At 39.8% G+C, this 21,242-nt stretch overlaps 1 protein-coding gene across 4 annotated transcripts in view; it reads right to left on the reverse strand.

Moving 5' to 3' along the window:
• Window positions 1-309: 309 nt before the first annotated feature.
• INTS6 (integrator complex subunit 6) overlaps window positions 310-21,242 on the reverse strand; it is a 64,098-nt gene continuing 43,165 nt past the window's right edge. For all 4 annotated transcript variants that reach the window (XM_075591991.1, XM_075591990.1, XM_075591992.1 and 1 more), the window contains 11 exons: window positions 20,375-20,527; window positions 11,018-11,147; window positions 9,594-9,688; window positions 7,960-8,070; window positions 6,245-6,460; window positions 6,033-6,159; window positions 5,432-5,574; window positions 4,287-4,521; window positions 3,073-3,441; window positions 2,059-2,152; window positions 310-1,016 (listed from right to left, as the gene is read on the reverse strand). In XM_075591991.1, the coding sequence (XP_075448106.1) occupies window positions 923-1,016; window positions 2,059-2,152; window positions 3,073-3,441; window positions 4,287-4,521; window positions 5,432-5,574; window positions 6,033-6,159; window positions 6,245-6,460; window positions 7,960-8,070; window positions 9,594-9,688; window positions 11,018-11,147; window positions 20,375-20,527 (1,767 nt within the window). In that variant the 3' untranslated portion in view covers window positions 310-922. The remainder of the gene's footprint in view (window positions 1,017-2,058; window positions 2,153-3,072; window positions 3,442-4,286; window positions 4,522-5,431; window positions 5,575-6,032; window positions 6,160-6,244; window positions 6,461-7,959; window positions 8,071-9,593; window positions 9,689-11,017; window positions 11,148-20,374; window positions 20,528-21,242) is intronic.

Raw genomic sequence — 21,242 nt, forward strand, 5'->3', positions numbered from 1 at the left:
GCAAATGAAAAAATAAAATATTCTATGCTAGAAATATTACATACAGAATTCGGAAACGTCACTTAAGATCAAACAAGAAGCTACAGTATATTCCTGACCCAGAATTGGCAATCCAATCTCAGAAAGTAGCAGGAGCTGGTAGTCGCAATTGCACACCAACTCAGAAACCAGGATGTTTAGGTGCAAAACTAGGATTTTTACATCCATAAATCTATTACATATTCAATGTAGAAAGTACGGGTATTAATAAAGCATTACATTGTTACTCCAATTCTTATTTTAAAGCAAATAAAGTTATCTTGACAAACATTAAAATAGAGCTTTTTTTATTGATGGAATAACAAAAGTGCCTCTGTTTAAATAGTTTTCAAAATACAGCTGTACAACTTACAATAATATATTCAAAATAACTATGTACAAAATATTACCTTGTTTAGCATGTGCTTTTTCTTGTGAAGTCTTAATTAAGAAGATTGGAGTATATCTAAAGAGCTCTTCCAGATTGCAGCACAAAAACAGCTGTAGACATTACAGACGTCCAATTCTACAAATGCTTTGTGTTGTAAACCAAGGCAATCTGTACATGAGTCCTTGCGTCTTTTTGGCAAAATATCATAGCCAGCGATAAACTTGTCAGGCTAATGAAATGCACTGTAAAACCTGAGAAATCGACATAGCTGGCCAATGACCCCCAGCAGATTCTAAAACGTTCCATTATTCTATTGACGGTACATGTATCATATTGATAGTTTCGACATTAAAAAAATGGATGTTAAGTGTACAATCAGGTCTGTGTTCCGGTGGTTTAGATTCTCCAGGTTTCTGAGTCACAAGAAAAATTAATGAGTATGTCCAAATATGTATGCGAGGTGTACAGCACTCAGCAGCTGTGCCTCCTTGTAAAGTGGTTCTGCATAGGTCTTTAACAGCTGTTTAAGTGGTTGACTTGGTTGGATCTTCTGTGAATTTCTTCCAAAAAGCCTTCCAATTGCTCTATCAACATTCGTTTTTTAAACCTGCATGGGAAAGAGAAGCAGTTTAGTACAATTCCCAAACCTGTAATTTGCCCTGTGCCTACGACTCAAAGGTTTTTCCAACTCTGCATCATCATACAGGGCCCTATTTACTAAAGTGGTGTTATGCCAAGAGACATCTTCCAGGCACTAGCATGGGTAGCGAGGGATCTTCTAGCACCGGAAGATGCCTTGTGGAATAAATCCACTTTGTAAATATGGGCTGCCATGTTTTTATTTTCCCTGAATGTTTTAATTTAAAAAACACCAAAACACAGCTTCCTGCAATGTAAAACCTTTGCAGTCTTTCCCTAAGCAAGTTTAAGGTGCAATTTTACTTACCAAGAGATGCAAAGTAAAAGTACTATACCATGTAACACTTGGGTATGTCATTGGGAAACTATGAAAAATGTGCAGTGAATGTACAGTGAAGGACAACCGCTTTCCATATGGACTACATACTTGCTGCACTCTTGTTTTTTGCAGCATTTTCACCCAGTCACTGGAAGTTTCATCATTGCATCTCCGAAAAATGTGTGAGCAAAGCCACAGAGATTGTTTTTTTTTTTTTACCAGAATACATGCTGTAACATGTATTCTATATCTTTTGTTTCCTAACCAACTGTTCAAAATAAAGGTCAACAAAAAACAAAACACAGATGAAAGTACTAGGACGATCATCGTGTCATGCAATTGACAGTGGCAAGAATAAAAGCTTCTGTACAGGTCAGCTTTGGTTTCATCTAAAAGCGTCTCAGGAAATGGGGAGGTGAAAAAAAGACTGTTCATAATTCTCTATAAAATTCGGCATATCTTTTATGGCCACGCGGTTTCCTATTAAATAATTGTAACGCGTTTTGGATGCGTTTCTTTATCCAATAATTACGACCCCCATTCTTCATTAAGTACATAAAAGAATACCAGCAGTATGTTTTACAGCACTTACAAAACATCACTGCAAATGTGACACTCCTGTATTATTTGACCATATGATTAGCTATTCATTAAGATGCAGTACTTTGAAACAGACATCACAGCCACATACCTTGCAGCTTCTTTGATGACATTTTCTAAGAATACAAGTCGTGTTTGCAAACTGCCTTGAACATCTTTCAGCAAAGAGAAAATGGTTTCATACTCTTAAAAGAAAAACATGACATGGTTTAGAATAGCAATACATTTATTATATATGAACAATAAAAATGTATTTACTTCATGGAAGTAACTTCTTTACTGCTAGAATTGCAAGTCGATTAAAGAAGCAGCTCATCCTCGGCAGGGCCAGCTGGGCCCTGAGCAAAGGGAGTTTGGATGGGCCTCTTACTTGTTCCAGGGCTGGCATTTCCTCCTGCTGCAACGAGTCACCTACATGTTATGCAGCGACCGACTTAATGTGAAGCATGGGGCCAATTGCCCCCTTTTGCATTGTGAGGACATATCGGCACTTGGAAGCATGAGAAGATGCCGGCACTTAAGAGGTCCCGGGCTCTCCCCTGGCAATCAGTTTAAATGTTGTGGTTAATTTAACCACCACAACATTAAACCGTGATTACTAAAGTTGGGCGGGGGAAGTGTGCAGGGTCGGGCACACCGATGGCACCACCATGAAGCCGACCCTGCTCCCAGGCACTCCCCCCCCCTTTTTTTAACACGTTTAGGAATCGGAGTGTAGGTCTCTGAAACTGAGTTTTGTTAATGTCTCCTCCGTAGACCTTGCTTCCCGATATACTTATTAGAAGAGGTAGCGCCGGTACTTCCTAGAGTTAAAGCTACCGGGGGTGATGCGGGCAAATGGGAAGCTGTGTCGCATGATCCATTGGCCAGAGTTACACAGGAGATTTGAACCTTAATTAGGCATCTCCTGGAGGGGATGCTACTGGTGGCACCAACCTCTAAGTATCTGGGAAGCAGGGGATCCCCAGAGATTAAGTGGGTGGGGGGGGGGGGAAAGAAATAATGAAGAGGGGGGGGGCGGGGGGAGAAAATACCACTTAATCCCTGAACATGGTTTGTAAAATGTACTTGAAACGGTGGTCACCATGTATATCTTCATACTTACTTCTTCCTGGCTTCCTAATCTCTTTTAAGATTTGTGCTTTCAGCTCTATGTTGACCTCTTCATAGCTCCTGCAGGGTTGTAACCGCCTTGTTTTATGTCTAAACACAGACAAATTATTTTCATAGCGGCTGTGCAGCTCTGCTGAATCCTTCGCATTTTCAAGAAATTCATCAGCAATGTCATTGGACCTAAAATCACCAGGGTCACTATCTTCTGAATAGTTGGCCGCTTCGTCCAGTGAATTAAAGGAAGCATGTGATAACATCTCAGTGGGCTCAGATTTGATTGTGAAAACGTCTGCAGGAAGTTGGTCTTCAACATGATTCTCCATCACATCATTTGCTGAAATATTGTTGCTTAAACCAATATCTATAACAATGAGCATAGGCACGTTAAAATGCAACATTAGTTAATTTACAGCAACCATGACAAACTAGAACCTGCAAACATATTGACAACTACACCCATGGGAGCTTTTTCTAATGCAATTTGTATTCATTTTGATTACAACTCTAGGCTTCTAAAGTCAGCAAACATAATACTAGAGGAGCACTTCCAAAAATTAAAACGAGAAGACTACTTTCTGGTCATTAACATCTGTTATTTTTCTTTAATCAAAAATATTTTAGGGAAAAAATTAACATTAAATGCTAAAATGAACAAATAGCAAGAACGGGCTGCAAGGGATATAAAGAATGAGTTTCAAATCTAAGGTTAATGGATGATCATAAAAATGAAACTCACGAAGTGTAGAAAAATGTATGCACTGCACTAGTGGATCTCATATGCAAAAACGATCACGCAAGAGTACTCCATTTTGAACGATCCCCAAAAAGTAGAGTGACACCATGCAATATGATGGCTGCACCACATTTGGGTTACCAACTAGATAGCACTGGCAGTTCGCAATAATGACAATTTAAGTATCATGAATAATTCTAATGCATTACCCGTTTATTTTGGTTTCTGAGAACTTGTTTATTGTACCATGCACAGTATAGAATACTAATGTTAAGAGTCAAGAGTTGTCCTGAACTTTTTGACATAAGGCACACATGGAAAGGGAAATGGATTTTGCATTGCCCCAATAATAGCACATCAAGTCAAAGATTGGGGGGGGGGAGGGGTTGTGGGGGGGCAGGTGAGTGCATCCATCAAATGACAATAACATTGTGGTAGGAAAACCAGTGTGAAAATGTAGCCTCCATTCTTACTTTTATGTATGGCGATAGGTTTTGTCAGATCTGGCAGTTCTTGTGTAACAGGAGCAGGGGGATCTTTTCCTCCTATGTGGTTATTGATCACAGGTGGAGTCTGAGGCCGGCATCGTAACAATGGTGACATACATCGCTTCCTCTTCGGGATCCCTTGCATGCTTGGCTCACCTGGGCGCTTATGTTTATTCTGATGCCCTGACACAAACTCATCCGCTTCATCAATCATCATCCCCTGAAAGTAATTTACGTTTGGTTTTAAGTTAGGATTTCTAGGTCATGAATTACTTGGCACTTCCAAAAACATGAATTATTTTTTTCCCACTGTAGTAAACAAGTCAAGCTAAAGAGAACAAAATCACTGGCATAAGAGTGCCATTTTTTTCCAGCTGGTTAATTTTCAGTGCTTCAAGTTATACATTTGCTCGAAACTCTACAGGGGATTAAAATACGTTTTTATTATCAAATTCAATATTTAAGTAATTTAATTGAAGACAAAACGTGAGTAACTTGATTCACTATTCAGAAATTTTCTGATCTAAAACTCTTCCAGCCTTACTTTCAAGAAGAATTCTACTCTAAAGTATATGCGGAGTGCACAGCATTGTACATGGTAGAATATTGCAGACAATTCATCTCTTACTACAGTGCTTACCATTAACCTTTCCTGTAATAGGCAAACAAGTAGAGCATTTTCTCTTAGACTACGGCCTTAGTGGAGAGCAGGAAATCCGATAGGGTGGCGTGGCGTGGGCACGGCCATGACATCACGCGGCTGGTTTGCCCTCATTGGCTGAAACGCTGCCGTGACCAATGCTCGGCAGCTGCACCAAGACACAAAAATCTTGTCTTTTAGTCAAGGCGGTCATGGCTTGTGTGCACACGCCGACATGGGCCTGCCCGATAGAGAGCGGTGACTTGTGCGGCGCGCACGCTGTAGCACGCGCCACAGTGACCACTGGGGACCTAGCCTTATTAGAATGGCCAATTCACAGCTAATCCATTTTACTAGGATATATTCAACATAACTTGCCAACTCGGCCGAGTCAAATGCTCAATGCAATGAAACCCCTAGCAGACATTATTACCCTTTGTAATGAAGGCGTTTGGATACATGTATTCTGTTACAGTTTACACCCAATTACCTTTTTGTCCAGTTTGAATGGATTGCCGAATGTGTGAAGCCTCCGAGGTTGATCGGAATCAAGCTCTCGCAAGGGCGAGGGTATGTGCTTCAGGTATTCCTGGTAATTTCCCATCTGAACAATAGGAATACTGTGCACTTGGTCTGTTGAGTCAGAAATGAACATTAAGTAAATTACAGCAAGCCAAAGGCCATATTGACTACTGGACTTAATTTTATTTCAGCCTGTCACAGCAATAAAAACAATGGTAGAGATGAATTTGTTGCTAGTATTTGTAGCAGTCAGTAGCCGTAACTACCAAGGACGGTAGTTTAGTCTTTAATTTCTATGCAACCATAAAGTGTTTTAATTTTAGAAAATAAAGTAAGGGATCCCATGAAATCTGTGGACACTACTCTATAAATAGGATTTCACTTCAATTTGGTTCATACACGTTATTGCTGCTGCATTATGTGACCTGTCAGTATTTAATTGTTTTAATAACTGAAGTTTGATGACAACCCTAAGAGGGAGGGTGGGGGGGGGGGGGGGAGACGGCATGGGAAGGAGGAATAAATAAATTAATTAAAAAAGCAGACCATCAGTCAAATAAACCTCCCACCTTCATCTTTGCTTTTAAGAAATTGTCGAGTTGACCTAAGAAGATTTGCCCTCATTCTGGTTAGATGATCAAGAAGGTTTGTTCTTGGGATGTCGTAGGCGTTTCGAAAAGTCTGCGGTTTCAGATCCTGTAAAGCAAAAAGAAATGAGCCATAATCCCACAAAATGTAGGATTACATACACGTGTACCGTTACTATATGCCAATCATATACCTTATTCAATAGCGCTATCTGAAAGCCAGAAAACTCCTTCATGTTTAGATCAAAAAGTCTTTGTGGGACTTCCCCTGTGATTTCCTGAAGCAGTTCTTTGAATTCCTTCCGGTGGGTCAGTGACAGGACATTTGATCCACTTCTGACTTTGATACCAGTTTCTTGTGGAAATGTTTTGCCTATAGAACTTATTACTCGATCAGATTCAATTTTGGCCTGAGGGGGGGGGGGAAAAAGAAGATGTTGTCGTTTTGCATTCCTGTAGCTGACTTTATATCCAACATGGCAAATTGGAGGGCAACCCAACCAAAGGTGTTCAATTTGTTTGAAATACAAGGTGTTCCATATTAATGTCAATCTAATCTAAATTTGATAGCATTGAAGGCCAATAAAGAAGTTATAGAACAATTCAACATATATGAGGACAATAAATACCATGCACATACTAGGACAAAACAAGACAGTGCCCCTTCACTTATTGCTATTACACATTAATACATTTGCCGTTCAAGGCTTTCAACGCGAGACTGTTCAGCAAAGCAGGTCAAAATTGATGTGCAGATGGGTTGAACTGTACATTAAGTTTTAAATTTGTCTACATGGGCAGTGTTCACTACATGAAGGAGCCCGAGCAAGACTTTTCTGAGGGCCAAAACAATATGGTGCCTTTCACGCAACAAATCCAAGATTCCTAGTGTATGTGTCCGAGTGCAGACCTTATATGCTCACATACTACACTGGGGAACTAGCACTAGACGCATCTGAAGAAAATGAGGTTTATTTGCTAGCAGCGAGAGCCTTCATTGTTTTACTTTGTGACATTGCTGGATTGTAATAGGAGCAGCATATTATACAGTACAAAGGAGAAAGAAATTAAGATATGGATCAGAAGGGGACGGATGAAAAAAAATAAAATGTTGAGAACATGGGACAGAGTATAGTTATGTAAAGTTACTCACTTCAGTAATTGTAACTTTATCAATTTCAACAAAATACGGGTCAACATTTAAAGAGCATTTATAATATTTGTATAATTTTCAACATAGCTTAAAAGTGATGGTGTATGATCGAATGTACTTTGTTGCTTGAGCAATAAAATTAGGGTAGAGACAGATGGTACATGGGCCACTAAAGCATTCTGTAGGATACTTTTGGCCTATGGGACAGCCCTGATCTAATGCATAGAAGCGTAGAAAATGGAAGCAGGCACACTGTCTTATGAAAAAACAATTTAATGTGCCACCAAAGGGTCCAACGTTTCGGCAAAAATTGCCTTTACCAGGGAGAGGGCTCTCCTTTTAAAATTAAAATTGTAGGGCCCTGCTTAATACAAATTAAATTGTATTTTCATAAGACCGTGTGCCTGCTTCCATTTTCTACTCTGATCTCCTCTGGGATGTCTGGACCTCCCTGGACACAGGGCACCGGCAGATAAGTACCCCCCTCCAGCACCATTTTGCAGTGTGCATGCACTTCCACATATGACTAATGTATAGAAGCAGCATCTACAAGTTAATTTAGAAATATATAGCTTACTTTTCAGCTAGTTCAGGTGCCTGCTTTGCTTACAGTTGGAGAAGTTTGTTAGCTAGGAACTAAATTCAGATTGCAGTGCTCTCCTAGACAAATAGATCACCAACTTCAGAGAAGACTGTTCATTCATAACACCGCTACTGCCATCTTGCATAACACTACTGACCTAGCACTCACTTTACCTGTTGGCTAAGCTTTTTTAGGTAAGAGACAACACTGTAACTCAACCCATATTCCATGTTATCTGATGAGAGATTTGGTGCTCCCATCATCCGCAAAGCTTTCTTTAAAGGCTGGAATAGAAAAGTAAAAAAAAACACATTAAATATTTACAGCCTCGCGTCTTAAGTATACATCTGTGACAATACTATAAAAACCTCAGTTTGATGCTTTTCATTTTAATAATCCTGCTATTTACAAAATGTTAATCAGATTGAAGCTGCTGTGTTAGAAGTTACAACTCTAATCCAGTTGTAACTAAAATTAAATAGTTTTAGATTTTCTTTAGTACTCATTTTATACTCAGATTAAAATGAAAACAGCTATACTTTTTATTTAAATATTGTATCATTTAATGTATTCATGTTACGTATCCTTGATTCAGTTCACATTTCCAGTCTCATTAAATGCAGTCAGTCGCTTTCTTCATCTCTGGTTCCAAAACTCAAATAATGGTTAAAATATTTTTTGCAAGTGGAGAAAGATCTATCAGTGTATGGAAAAATATAAATGTGAAAGTGGTCTGGTCAAATGCTGAATGCAACTAAAGATGAATTATTTTCAACTCACTTTCTAATTAGGTATTACCATTCAAACCGATACATAACCTCTACTAATAGGAAATGATTGATCAAACATTCCTTTCTACAATACTGTAAAGCAGAAAACACCAGAAGTGTCAAAGACACTTTGCAGCAGGAAATCTTTGCAATATATCCCTTTTTTCCCCAAAGTGCTGTCCCAAGTAGGATTAACCAGAATTAACCAATGTAAACTGGATTAAATGTGGATAACGGAATTTGTTTTTAAATTTGCAGGAGCCATCTGTGAAAGTTTTAAAACATTTTTTTTTTGAAATGGAGATTTTGGTAACCTTATACTGTATTGTGCTGCACTGCATGTTACTTTTACACATCTTTACCTTTTCCTAGCTGGCTATATAACAGGGCGAGAGTGTATAGATTTTTATATCTGATGCTTTATTTTGAAAATTAAAAAAATTAAAATGAACAATATCCAATCAGGACTGCATCTTAGGGGCAAAAACAGCACTGTGTACCAAAATGTGTAAGTTACTTCACTTCCGTTTTGAAAATGGGGAATCTTTGACTCCCGTGTGTTGGCAGCATCAAGAGAAACACACAAAGTCCTGCAATGTTAGACGTGCACATCAATTGACCGACACCAAACTTCAAAATAGTATTTACGTTCAGTGAATCTTCTTAAAACATAAGACATAAAATGTATTAACACATTAACAGTGGTTTCCTTTGGTTCTACAAGGTTGTTTGTTACGATTTTACTTTAGATTAAATTTTTTTTTTATATATATAGAATTATGTTCTCTGTATCAATTTTTTAAATCTAATCCAGCTTCTACTCAATGTCATTATCTTTCAAAATAACTATTGCAGTTCAACAGTAATTTTATACTGCAAACTTTCAGTTTATTGTTTACATCGGTAAAAGACTTCATTGCAAACTGTGGACCAATTGTACAGTTTTTCAAACAGTTAAATGAAAAATTCTAAGTTTTAAAGTGGTTAAATAACACAAATTGTTGCATTTAATAAGCGTTACATATTTTTATACTTACCCCGATATAATAAGGGGGCATGGATTTCAAATAATTTTCAAACAACTGCCTCCATTTTAAAGATGGCTTAGACTTGTGTATTTTAAACAGGTCATCTGGAAAAGTATAAAAAGGAAATCCGAATGAGAAATTACTTGTCAGTACAAATGCATTAACAAAGTTCTGCTTCAAACACCCGTTTTTCTCCTGTCTATTACAGTGCTGTGGGCGATATGGCACTGGCAGCCATGTTTCCTTATTTTCATTATTTCCAATAAGAATAGAAAATTAAAAATCACTACTATAGTGTTCCACAGATTATGAAAACCGAGAATGGCATCAAAGTATGCATGTGGGTTTGAGTGTGTTTTTAAAATGCCACTTACAATATTAGCATGATCTCTGGAATATTTTTATACTTTGTAAAAAGGTTGCTTTGAAATGTATTAGTTCAGTGCGTGAAATAGCAGCCCGACACCAGCAACCCAATTATATTCAACTGCATGCTAACCTGTCACCCCCGACTCCCATCCACAGTTCTGTCTAACCATAATGCTTTGATAAGAATAGATTAAAACTAAATTGACATTTTACATTTTAACTTTAATACATACAAATCAAAAAAGCTTTCTAAACCTCAAAAGTAGTTTCTTCACAAGTAACGCTATGCCTATACCTCAAGGTTACAGTTTGATAAGTCATAACTTTGCTGGTTTCCTAAAAAATATGTTTTCTGAATAAATCATTGTAAATTTTAGAACCAACCCACCCACAATTATATGTTGCTGAAAATAAATGCAACATTTCAAATTATTCAATATATAAAGTATATTCCAATTTCAGGGATTTGGATTTATTTTGCCGGGCATATGCATCGAATACAAGTGCCGGATGTAATAATTAGGTCCTTTGCTATTACCCAGAGTCCCTGGCTGCAGTGGGAGCATTGTATGCTTAGAGATAATGGGGAATGGCTGACCTGTCCGACATGCGAATATACGGACAAGGGGTATTTTTATTTGTGGTCCCTTCTTAAAATGTGTTCCAACACAGCACACAGTTTCTTCATACAATTGCAGCATTATATTTATGTGCAGTGTTGGCATTTACACATTTTCAAATATAGCAGCTGTGGAAAATTGTTTTCAAACAGAATGAAAGCATTCCATCTCCTAGCTCCCATATAATATAAGGCAATTAATGCAGGATTTCCAATATGCAAGATGCTGTACCATCAGTAAATCAACAACAGCATTCAAACCAGAAGGAAAGAAAACAACTTTGTAAGACAGCATTAACAATATTAAGTAAGTCTAAAAACATGAGTGTTGTGAGCCCAGTGGAAGAGGTGGCAATAGAAAAAACAAAAATAAAAAAATGTTAAGCGACAATTACATTTAGTTTAAGGCACCAACACTTCCTGTTCCACAACTGTGGTTACTTACCTAGTAAGGGAAGAAGAACAGGATAGTTGTAAGGCATCACAAACAGGTTCACACAATTAAGTGCTGTGCTGGCTTTCAAGTAGCCAAAGGGGTGGCCAAGTTCATTATACACACTGTTGGTCACGAACACCTTGGAATAATGAAATTAAGTTGAACGAACTTCCTACTAGTCAACACATCAACTATTACAAACAAAATGACTCAAACATGGCACAAAATGAACTTTGTGATCACAACATACTTTCGAAAAAAACTAGTCCGTGTTTATTTCTATGCCTAAAACATATTGCTGTAGTGTCAAAAAACGAATAAAATTATACATTTATAAAATACAGTTAATTAAACCTGAAAGATGTACTAAAGCACATCAAAACGTATAATCTGCTCAACATATGAAAAAATAAATGGCTCTGATGACCATAGGTAAACAGATGGGGTTACAGTACACTCAAAACGAAGACTAAAGGTCTGATCAGGCAAGAACATTTCATTTTAAAAGCCTACCTACTGTGAAATGCCATGTAGGCCTGAAAGAAAATGTAGCTTGCCAGAAATTGTTTCTTTAAGTCCATTAGGCAGCATCGTGGGTAGTACGCGCCACCTCCTGAGGTAGGACAGGAACAAGTATGCATGTGCCCTATAAAGAGCACCTTGCCTTTACCTGTGCAGTGTTCATAGTAATCAATACATGGTTCTGTAAATATTTTCAGAGATGACCCCTTCAATATAAATTTAGTTTTAACCATAAACGAAGGGAAAGCTAAGTGCTGCCTGATGTCCTGAAGGAAATTAGGTTTCCGGTAAGCTACATTTCCTCTTTACTGTCGATCATGCAGCACATGGGGATTTATTACAGCAATAGCGAGGGAGGGGAAACAATTACACCCTGTAAAACCTTTCTACCAAAGGCCGCTTCTTGGAATTCTTGTACATCCAACTTATGTTTGGTAAAGGTATGGACATTTGTCCATATAGCCACCTTGCAGATCTGTTCTGCTGACGCCTGTGCTTTATTTGCAGTCTACTCATGTAGAGCGCTTTTTTTATGGCGGTTGGTATCTGCATGTTGGATTTTTGATACGCTAAGCGTATAGTCTGTATAATCCACCCTGCAATAGTTCTTTTGGAAGCCTTCTCGCCCTTTTTTGTTTTGCCCCGAAAACAAAATGGAGTAGATTTTGACTTGGAGTTCTCTGCAGGTATTCCATCAGACATTTTCACATTAAGTGAATGTAGGATCCTTTCCTTCTATTTTTTTGGGATGTTGACAGTGAAGGTAAAATGATTTCCCGATTTATGTGAAAGACTTACGAAACCGAGGTATTGTCCTGCGCACTACTTTGTCTTCCTGAATTGCCATATAAGGCTTATTTTTTGAAAGGGCCTGTATCTACTCATCTAGCAGATGTCACTGCGATTGAGAGCGACATCTTAAAAATCCCATGCTGGAATTGGATCTCTGATTCTAGGTCTAATGTTCCGAATAGCTCTGGCGAATGTCTTCATTAGAGCCCTGTGCGCTATTGGTTTCATCCTGATTGCCAAGATCTGATCCTTTCATGTATTCTGTTTTAGACCTTTCTGGAAACCCTACTGTAAAAAAAAAAAAAAAAAGGTAGGATCACGTTACTGGCCCCAGCTTCTGGACTGCTGCCTTCTGTTATGCATTTAGTGAACTTTGTATAAACTTGTTACAAGCCTGTAAAATGGTGAACTCAAATTTACACAAGGTCTCCATCACTGGTGAAGATCAAGCTTTTTTGCTTAATTATCAGCCTTTCAGCTTCTAGATTGCAAATCTTTTTTTCTATGTTGGGATGGTGTACCGGACCTTGAGCCAGAAGGTCCTTCCTGTTAGGTAATATCCAGCATGATTCTGCTGATAGAGCTAACAAGTGTGAACCAAGCCCTTCTGGGACAATACAGAATGATTGCCACCACCATCGCACGGTCCTGCTTGACTTTGAGGACTCTCACAATCATCGAAACTGGAGGAAACGTAAGCCAGTCCGAAACCTCACTTCAGATTAATCACGTCTAGATGTTCTGGATAGTCTTTCCAGTAGAAGAACAGAATCTATTTACTTTAACATTTATCCTCCTTGCCATCAGATTGATCTCGCATAGCCCCCACTTGCAAACAACTTGAGAACAAACATTTCTTGGAGTCCGTTCTCCTTGAAAAATTTCCTGATGGCTGAGGAAGTCTGCAAAGATATTGTTTCCCCCCTGATGTGCACTGCTGATATCGTGAGAGTTTTTCTGCTCATGATGGTATTCTCATGAGTGCCATACATCTTGTACTCCCTTGGCAATATATGTATGTGGCCGTTACCACTGTCAGTTTTCTGACAGTTTTCCAAGCACAGTTGCAAGGCAAGCCTTCCAGGGATTTGAAAACTGCCCTTAGTGCTAGCAGGTTTGGTGGCAATCTTTCTGCATGATAACATTGCCCTTGAATTGTGTATCTGCCAGTATGCTCAGAATACACTGGTGTCTGTAGTGAGCACTATCCACTGTGGATTTTCCAAGGGACGCCATGCTAGCAGATTGCTTCTCTGTTGCCACCACCTCAGAGAAGTCCTGGTCTGTAGAGATTGTGCAAAGTGCTTCTCTAGTGACCTTGCGCCTCAGTCAGGACAACTGTCTGAAGTGGACACGTGCAATCTTGTCCATGGCACTGCCTCTATGGTCGCTGACAAGTCCTAGTACTCCTTCCTTAATGAAGCGATATGGTTGAGAAGGTCCTGAGCTATCCATTGTGTTTTCAGATTTTTTGTTTTGTCGCGTGGCAAAAAAAAAAAAACAAAAAAAAAATTGAACTGTAGCCCTAGAAAAATAATGTTTTGGGTTGGTCTCAATTTGCTTTTCTCCCAATTGATGACCCAGCCCACCGCCTCCAGGAATTACAGTACATACTAAAATTTAATTTTTCAGACATACCTTGTTCCCTGATCGTATTCCGCAACCATTACCGTTACTTTGTGAATACTCTGTGTGAAAGATAGGCCGAAAGGCAAGGCTTTGCGTCGATCCCCTCTCAAATGGCGAACCTCAAGAAAGGTTCAGACACGCAGGTGGGAATAGGCATCTTAAATTGCTTGCGGCCATAAACTCACCTGGACTTCGAATGCCGATAACAGACTTTACGGACTCCATTTTTAAATGTTCCTTGCAAACATACAGATTTGGGAATATTAGAGCCAGGACTGGCCTGAATCCTCCAGATTCTTTTGGAACCATAAACATAATGGAATATGTTATGTCCCTTCTAGATGGTGTGGTACCGATACCACTGCTCCGTCCACTTTGAATTTTCGAACCACCTCGTGTCCTCTTTATTGGACACTTGTGAAGGGGTGATGAACCTTTTCACAGGTCTTTGTGAATTCAATTGGAGTAACCTAGAGTATTAGTTGATGTACCCAGTGATCTGTTATTTTCTGTCACTAAGTAACAAATGGCTAGAGTCTTCCCCCTATTTGAGGGCTGATCCTTGGAAATCTGGCATCATAAGGATGTTGGTCTCTGGAAGTTTGGAGGCCCCCATTGATCTTGCTCTTGCGGATCTTCCCCCTGGTGTAGTCCTGGAAGAAGATGATTGCCCTCAAGCTCTTGTATGGCATGAATTCTTTTTTAGATGTCTTGGGCCACGAAAAAATAAATAAATCTGTGGGCATTGGTCTGTCTTGGGGTCTGTTAATTTTTCCACGTTTCTCCAATTCTGCTCTGAATAAGGAGCCTTTGAATGGCATGGAGCAGTGTGTTTTTGGTAGCTGTATCCACTATCAAAGATTTAAGATAAAATGCTCTGCCAGCTGCTGTTGAGGGCCATGCATTTAGCAGTTAGGCAAGTGGATGCCATAGATGCATCGCATAAGTAGTCTATGCCCAGATGAATCAAAAGGGAATAGTTTAAGAATTTGATTGAGACCTTAGTTAAGCCTTCTTCTGATTGCATCATCCAGGCTCTTCATTATCTTGTAACGCAAGCTGATGCTACATTTGATACAATATACAAATGAAGCGCTACATTTGATACAATATACAAAGAAAGCGCTATCAATGTGGTGGTCTATAATAAACTAAATAAATGAGTGCTGCATGAATGAGGAACTGTTCCCAGTTCCAGGCGAGTGTCAAGGAAAAAAAAAAATCTCAAAATGTATTTTTTTTAGGTGCGCTGATTTTTCTCGGATGCTACATTTGGTTTGCATAGAGCGCCAGCTGTTAAGAAAAAAAAATTCTACTTGATGCATCTCCCACTCTTATCCATCGAATCTCAGAAGCTTGAACAGTCATTTAAAGGAATGGCTGATCTTCTGGATATACTTGCTACAGGTATGCCTACTTTTGGAGGATTATCCCAAATCTTTGAATCTTCCGAGTCAAAGGGATATAGTAACATCTGGTTACATTTTCTTGATGAGGATTTCTTGTCCAAATGCTTCCATTGTTCATTTATCAGCTTTTTGATTGCTCTGTGTACTGGAAAAATTCTCTGTAGACTTGCAAGGCATTACCTGCATCTGACACAATGCTGGACCACCCCCCTCCATCTGTTGGTCAGCTGCAGCACTCGCAGTGCTACAGGGGATCCTGGCTGAAATATTTCACTAGCACCCAGAGAGGTAAATGACATCTGCTGCCCTGTAAAGGAGAACCAGCCTCGCCATGTGAGCTTGCTAATTTCCCCCCACTTTTGTGCTTTAGCAGAAGGGTGCTCTTCGCTCCCTTCTCCCCAGGTAACTCATTCTTAGGTAGAGACCTGTAGAAAGAGAACTCCCAAGAGAGTATCAAAGCAAATAAAATCTCGGTGCAAGTTCCTACCACCAGGTAGGACAGGAAAAACCACTGCACAGGTAAAGGGCAAGGTTATTTTTTATTGGGCACATGGAAGTTAGATCCTGACCTACTTCAGGAGAAGGATCTTCCTGCCCATGGTGCTGCCAGATAGACCGAAAGGAAACATTTGTTTGACGTCTGCCTACTCTTGCTATTAAAGGCTACTATTTTAAAGCATACTAGCAGTTCTAAATCAGTTTTAACAGGTAAAACATTAAGTCTTTGTTTCGAGTGTGCTGTTCCCGTGTTTTGCCTGTATGAGAGTGGCCACACTTGCATGGACATTTGTCTAAAGTTTTCCTTCCTCTGTGGTGATATTTGGGAACGGTCCCCTTATTGACTGATGATCACAGGCCTTTGCCTAAAACTAAACAAACCGAGCTATGCACTTTCCAGCCAAAACTGCCCTATAATCCTGAGGGAAGATCGTATTATTTCCTTTACCACAAACACATGGCTGAACCATGCCACTGACCACAGCAGTTCTGAGACTTACCGGTGGTTATTGGTATTAATTCCTACTGGGTTTAAATTTCCCTCCAGGAAAACAAAATGGCTGCCAAATCTCAGGTCATTAGAACAGCTAATCAGTTGTGGCATCCTATTGGACAGCCATTTAAATCCCCTTTAAAATCCAGCAAGTAATAACCGTACCTTCACAGGTAAGTATTTTGTGAACCAGAGAGAGTCCCTGGATTTGAAAATAGCATGGTTCATCACTAAAAGGACCCTGTTACAGGGCCTTTCCCCAGTTTAAAAAAGGCAGCATACAGAGCTTGTTTGTAGCCGATAAGGCCAGCAGGGACCTGGTAAATTGCATCTAGAGGCAATTAGCCAGTCTCAACCTGGCTCATCAAGCAGGTTTCAATGTGTGCTGCACAAACTGCTTAGGGCTCTTGAGCACAGAGGATTGTGCTGCCAGAGATCCCCGGCAACCAGACCCTCTATTCAATGGTGCAGTGGACCCTGAAACCAGCCAGAGTGTGCACCCCACAGACACCAATCCAGACCCGGTCCGAGTTAAAAAGCCCCCTGCTTACAGGTACACCTCTGGACTTTGGGGTTAGCAGTTAGTAAGAGGCCTAGCGTCCCAGTCCTGCAGATAGGGACTGATATGTGAGTTAGCTCAGAGAGATAGGCCTGTTTTATTTGTTTTGAATGCTGACATGAAGCTGTACTGTTTAATGGCGTGAACTAAACAAAAGCCAATGCTTATTTTCCCTTAAATACACCTCCCTGGTCATACCTCTGTACATGTCTTCTACACACCTCCAACTCCAATCCAGTTATAAAAAAAAGGAACTTTATTTTTAAGAGGGGGTTTAGTTAAAAAAAAAAGCTGCTTTATGATGCAGATTTTATTGTAAATGTGCCGCTTTATACAATATTTCAAAATGCATCAAACACTGTGGACACAACAAACATACAATTGTGACTTTGAAATCACCTATACATTGTGTATTACACAGGTCAGTATAACAATAGAGATTCCATATATAAAAGTTAAACAAAAAAAATAAGAAAATAAAGCAGAGGTGGATGCATTTTTGCAGGGGTACTGATAAATTGACTATCATACCATTCTTGGCCCTTTTTGTTAAGAATGTTTCTTGAATAAATATATATACACGTTTCCTTCGTTCCCTATCAGCCTGGATTTATTCCCAAATGTCTGCACAGGTGCTTAATTGTCATTTTCCCGTTTGAGATGTTGCTACCTGGCAATCCTATCAGCCCTAAGTCACAGCTATTGCTAGGGATGGGGAATATTTGTTCCAAATTACATTACTGGCAAGAAATTCAACCCCACATTAAAGTTATAGTGGTTTAAAAAAAAAAATCGTACAGTGTACTGCAAATAAAAATATCACTTGATCACATGCACGTTAGAGGTCTGCAACCCTGCTTTTCACCATCATCTCTTAGCATACAGTGCTTCCACTGAAGCCAGGGATTCTGGGAAATAACGTGCAAATGAGCATCGTCATCTTTTGCTTCTGTTCCATTTTAACATGGAGCCCTATATACGCTTATGCCGTCATATTACACAGCTTTACAGCACCGCCTGGGATAAAGAACTGCATGGCCAGTATTCCTATCCAGACCGCTGTTTCAACTTTGTGTCTCAGTGTGAGGATGCAATGTGAAGCTGGGATAGGTGACACTGCTCATATGCAGGTCATTAACCAGAATTAAAAGAATAAAGTGCGCAATCCAAAACAAAACTTAACTGTGTTCAATCAATTTTAAACCATACACCATGTATTAATTCTTAAGAAAATAAGTCTAGTACTAAATTAGGCACTACCCTACAGTGGAAGTGAAAAAATTATTAAAACCATACAAAACCATTGGTGTCAGCGTATGCAGCTATAATTATAGAGTGGCTCAGCACTCCCAAGCACTAAGAGAAAAGAGACAAAAAGCGCAAAACGCAAATAGTGAAGTATATCAATATTGTTAATTCAGTGATAAAGAGGTAAGTATTCTGCGTACATCATATAAGTAAATCATAAGCATTCACGTGTAATACACGAGGTTACCGCACACTCGTCAGCAGCAGTGATGGTTCCAGAGAAGTACCCCAACGGATCCTTTCCTGCTGTTATTATGACATCAGCTGTCTTCCACACGATGCTGTCTGGCAGCCAGCGTCTGAGGCACCTCACAGGTCTGTGTCGCAAGCCGCACTGTGGCGTCCTTCTTGTGCTGGGTTGTGTCCTCGTAGCAAGAGATAGTCTCTGTGGTAAAGCGAAAGAACGTCTCTATAGCCTGTCACACACGTCCGTGTGGTTGTAGGCTCAATGTAGGAGTCCAGCCGGCTAGCAGCTGTGATGTCCCGCCTCGTGGCTCGCGCACCTCGATGACATCACTCGTCGGGCAGGAGGCAGAGCGGAGTGTACCAGGGCGGAAGTGAAACGCCGCCGCCTTGCAGGGAAAAGTCAATAGCGCACTCGGCACTTAGAAACGCAACCGTATAACGTGCAAATACTCTGATAAAAAGGTATCATGGGCAATAATCAATCCAACGCGTTTCGAAGCTGTAAAGCTTCTTCTTCTGGAACCATCACTGCTGCGGACGTGTGCGGTAACCTCGTGTATTACACGTGAATGCTTATGATTTACTTATATGATGTACGCAGAATACGTACCTCTTTATCACTGAATTAACAATATTGATATACTTCACTATTTGCGTTTTGCGCTTTTTTTGTCTCTTTTCCATTAACCAGAATCCCTGGCTGCAGTGGAAGCACTGTATGATAAGATATAATGGTGAAAGGCAGGGTTGCAGACCAGTCTGAGACATGAGAATGTGCTCACAGGTGATATTTTTATTTGCTGGTAAGAAATTCAAACTTTAGGTACCACTAGGCAAGTTTTGAAAAGTACTTGTACCAAATTAATGTGCTGGTGACAATGGCCTGTGGATTGTCCCCTGATTAGTACAACAGACTCATGCAACTAACATTTATCCAATAGTTCTGCTAGTTACTTACACAGCAACACCCTGACTGCTTCTTGAGCAGCTTCCAGAAGATTTAGTGCTATATAATGTGTAGAGAAAGACTAAGCACACCTCATCTGAAGCAAGATCTAATCAAGACTTGATACCTACTGGAAACATGTGCCAGGAGCAGGTAGTTTCAGTACAGAATTAGATAAACTATTTCTTATTTACCCCCTTTTCCCCAAATCAGATAATTTCACACTACATTTCCCCTAATTTCCCATCACCCTCCTCCAAAAAAGATATTTTCTCCCAGAACAACTTGCCATTCAATAGTACTTTCTTCCGCAGTTAAATCTATTCTCCCACTCAGTTTCCATTCTATTTTTATTAAAAACAAACAAACCAATATAAAAAAAAATAATAAAAACAATAAATGGGGTAACTTTTAACATAAAAGCAGCCAAACTGTTTAATGGGCTTTTGTAGCAAGAAATTTTGAGTTCAAAACTACTGGAAGCATCCAGAATTAGAAAGAGTCATATGTAAATCAAAGCCATGAGTTGCAACCAGAACGAATATCAGCTAAACAGCAACATGGAGAAACTTCAGTCTTGTAGAACAGTGTTTTTCAACCAAGGTTCCTGGGAACCCTAGGGTTCCTCATGCATGCCTAAAGGGTTCCCTGTAATTTTCTGGCAATTTGAAAATGTTATCAAATACAGAAGAATTTATAATGCGTCTGATCACTGAGTTGCTATTAGAGATGGTTTGGGGTTTCCCCTAAGAATTTTACCCAGGGTTCCTGAACCAAAACAAAAAAGTTGTAAACCACTGGCCTAAGCAGCAGAGGCAAAACTAATATATCTCTTGGAAATGGTGTTCAAGGAGTCATAGTCCGGGACATAAATGATTGACCAATCATTACTGATCACCCCAATTCTGTAATATATATATATTCTTTTTCTGAACACGCAACATTGTATGATCTTTAGAATGGTAGTATTGCATTTAAACAGGAAGTAAGTTAAAATGACCACAACACTTTCTAGAATACTTACAGGCCAGCAAGTATGTGGGGATTTCCTCTCCAGGATGTATTGCGTCAATGGTGAAGGCTCCAACTCATACTTATCAAACGGTAGTTTGTCAATAACCATTGGTTCTGAGTTTGTGCAAGAGAACTTCACAACAGGGTGAGATGTTCGGGGTGGCTGTCAATGGCAAAAGATACAGTATGTATAAACCATTTTCAAAACGATTCTTGCTACTTGATCTAGGTACATCACCCACAACAGGTCACTGTACTAGACAAAAAATATGTCTTCATAGAGCATTCATCTAGTGTGCAATGAGGGTAAATGACCCCCTCACATTGATGCAGAGTTGAAAAAACAGCATTACCACTTGGGAGTTCACCACAGGGATCAGCTCTGGCTAAAAATGGAAACACTGATTGGCTGTCCAATCAAACTGCATTTAATGGTTGTTATGCTTTACATGTGTAGGACCCAGGGGCTCTATGGAGCTGAACCGTGTTGTTTCAGCTCTAGGGACCCCTTGGTTTCTGAGATACTTACTAAAGAAGGTGCCATCCATTTTGTTTCCCCGGGAGGTGATAGAACTGATGGGGACCTTCCATGGTAAGCATCTCAGGGAGGAAATAAAGTAGCGGTGCTGCTTCGTTTAGAGAAAATGAAAGGAATTTATAGGCAGGATACACCAAGAAAAACAAATGGCATGTTCATTTAAGGCAGGGGTCGCCAACCATGATGCCCGCCAAGCCTTTAGTGGATGCCCACGACCGCAGTACCTCTGGCAACAGCTGCGTGCCGGAAGTTGGGACCAACTTGCATGTTTGCACGCAAGATCTGCGCGGCACTGGAGGCCTCTCCCCCAAGGTAGGTAACGTGTGTGTGCTCATTGGTT

This window comes from Ascaphus truei, chromosome 3 (assembly GCF_040206685.1).
Source record: "Ascaphus truei isolate aAscTru1 chromosome 3, aAscTru1.hap1, whole genome shotgun sequence".
In the NCBI taxonomy this organism is placed as follows: Eukaryota; Metazoa; Chordata; class Amphibia; order Anura; family Ascaphidae; genus Ascaphus; species Ascaphus truei.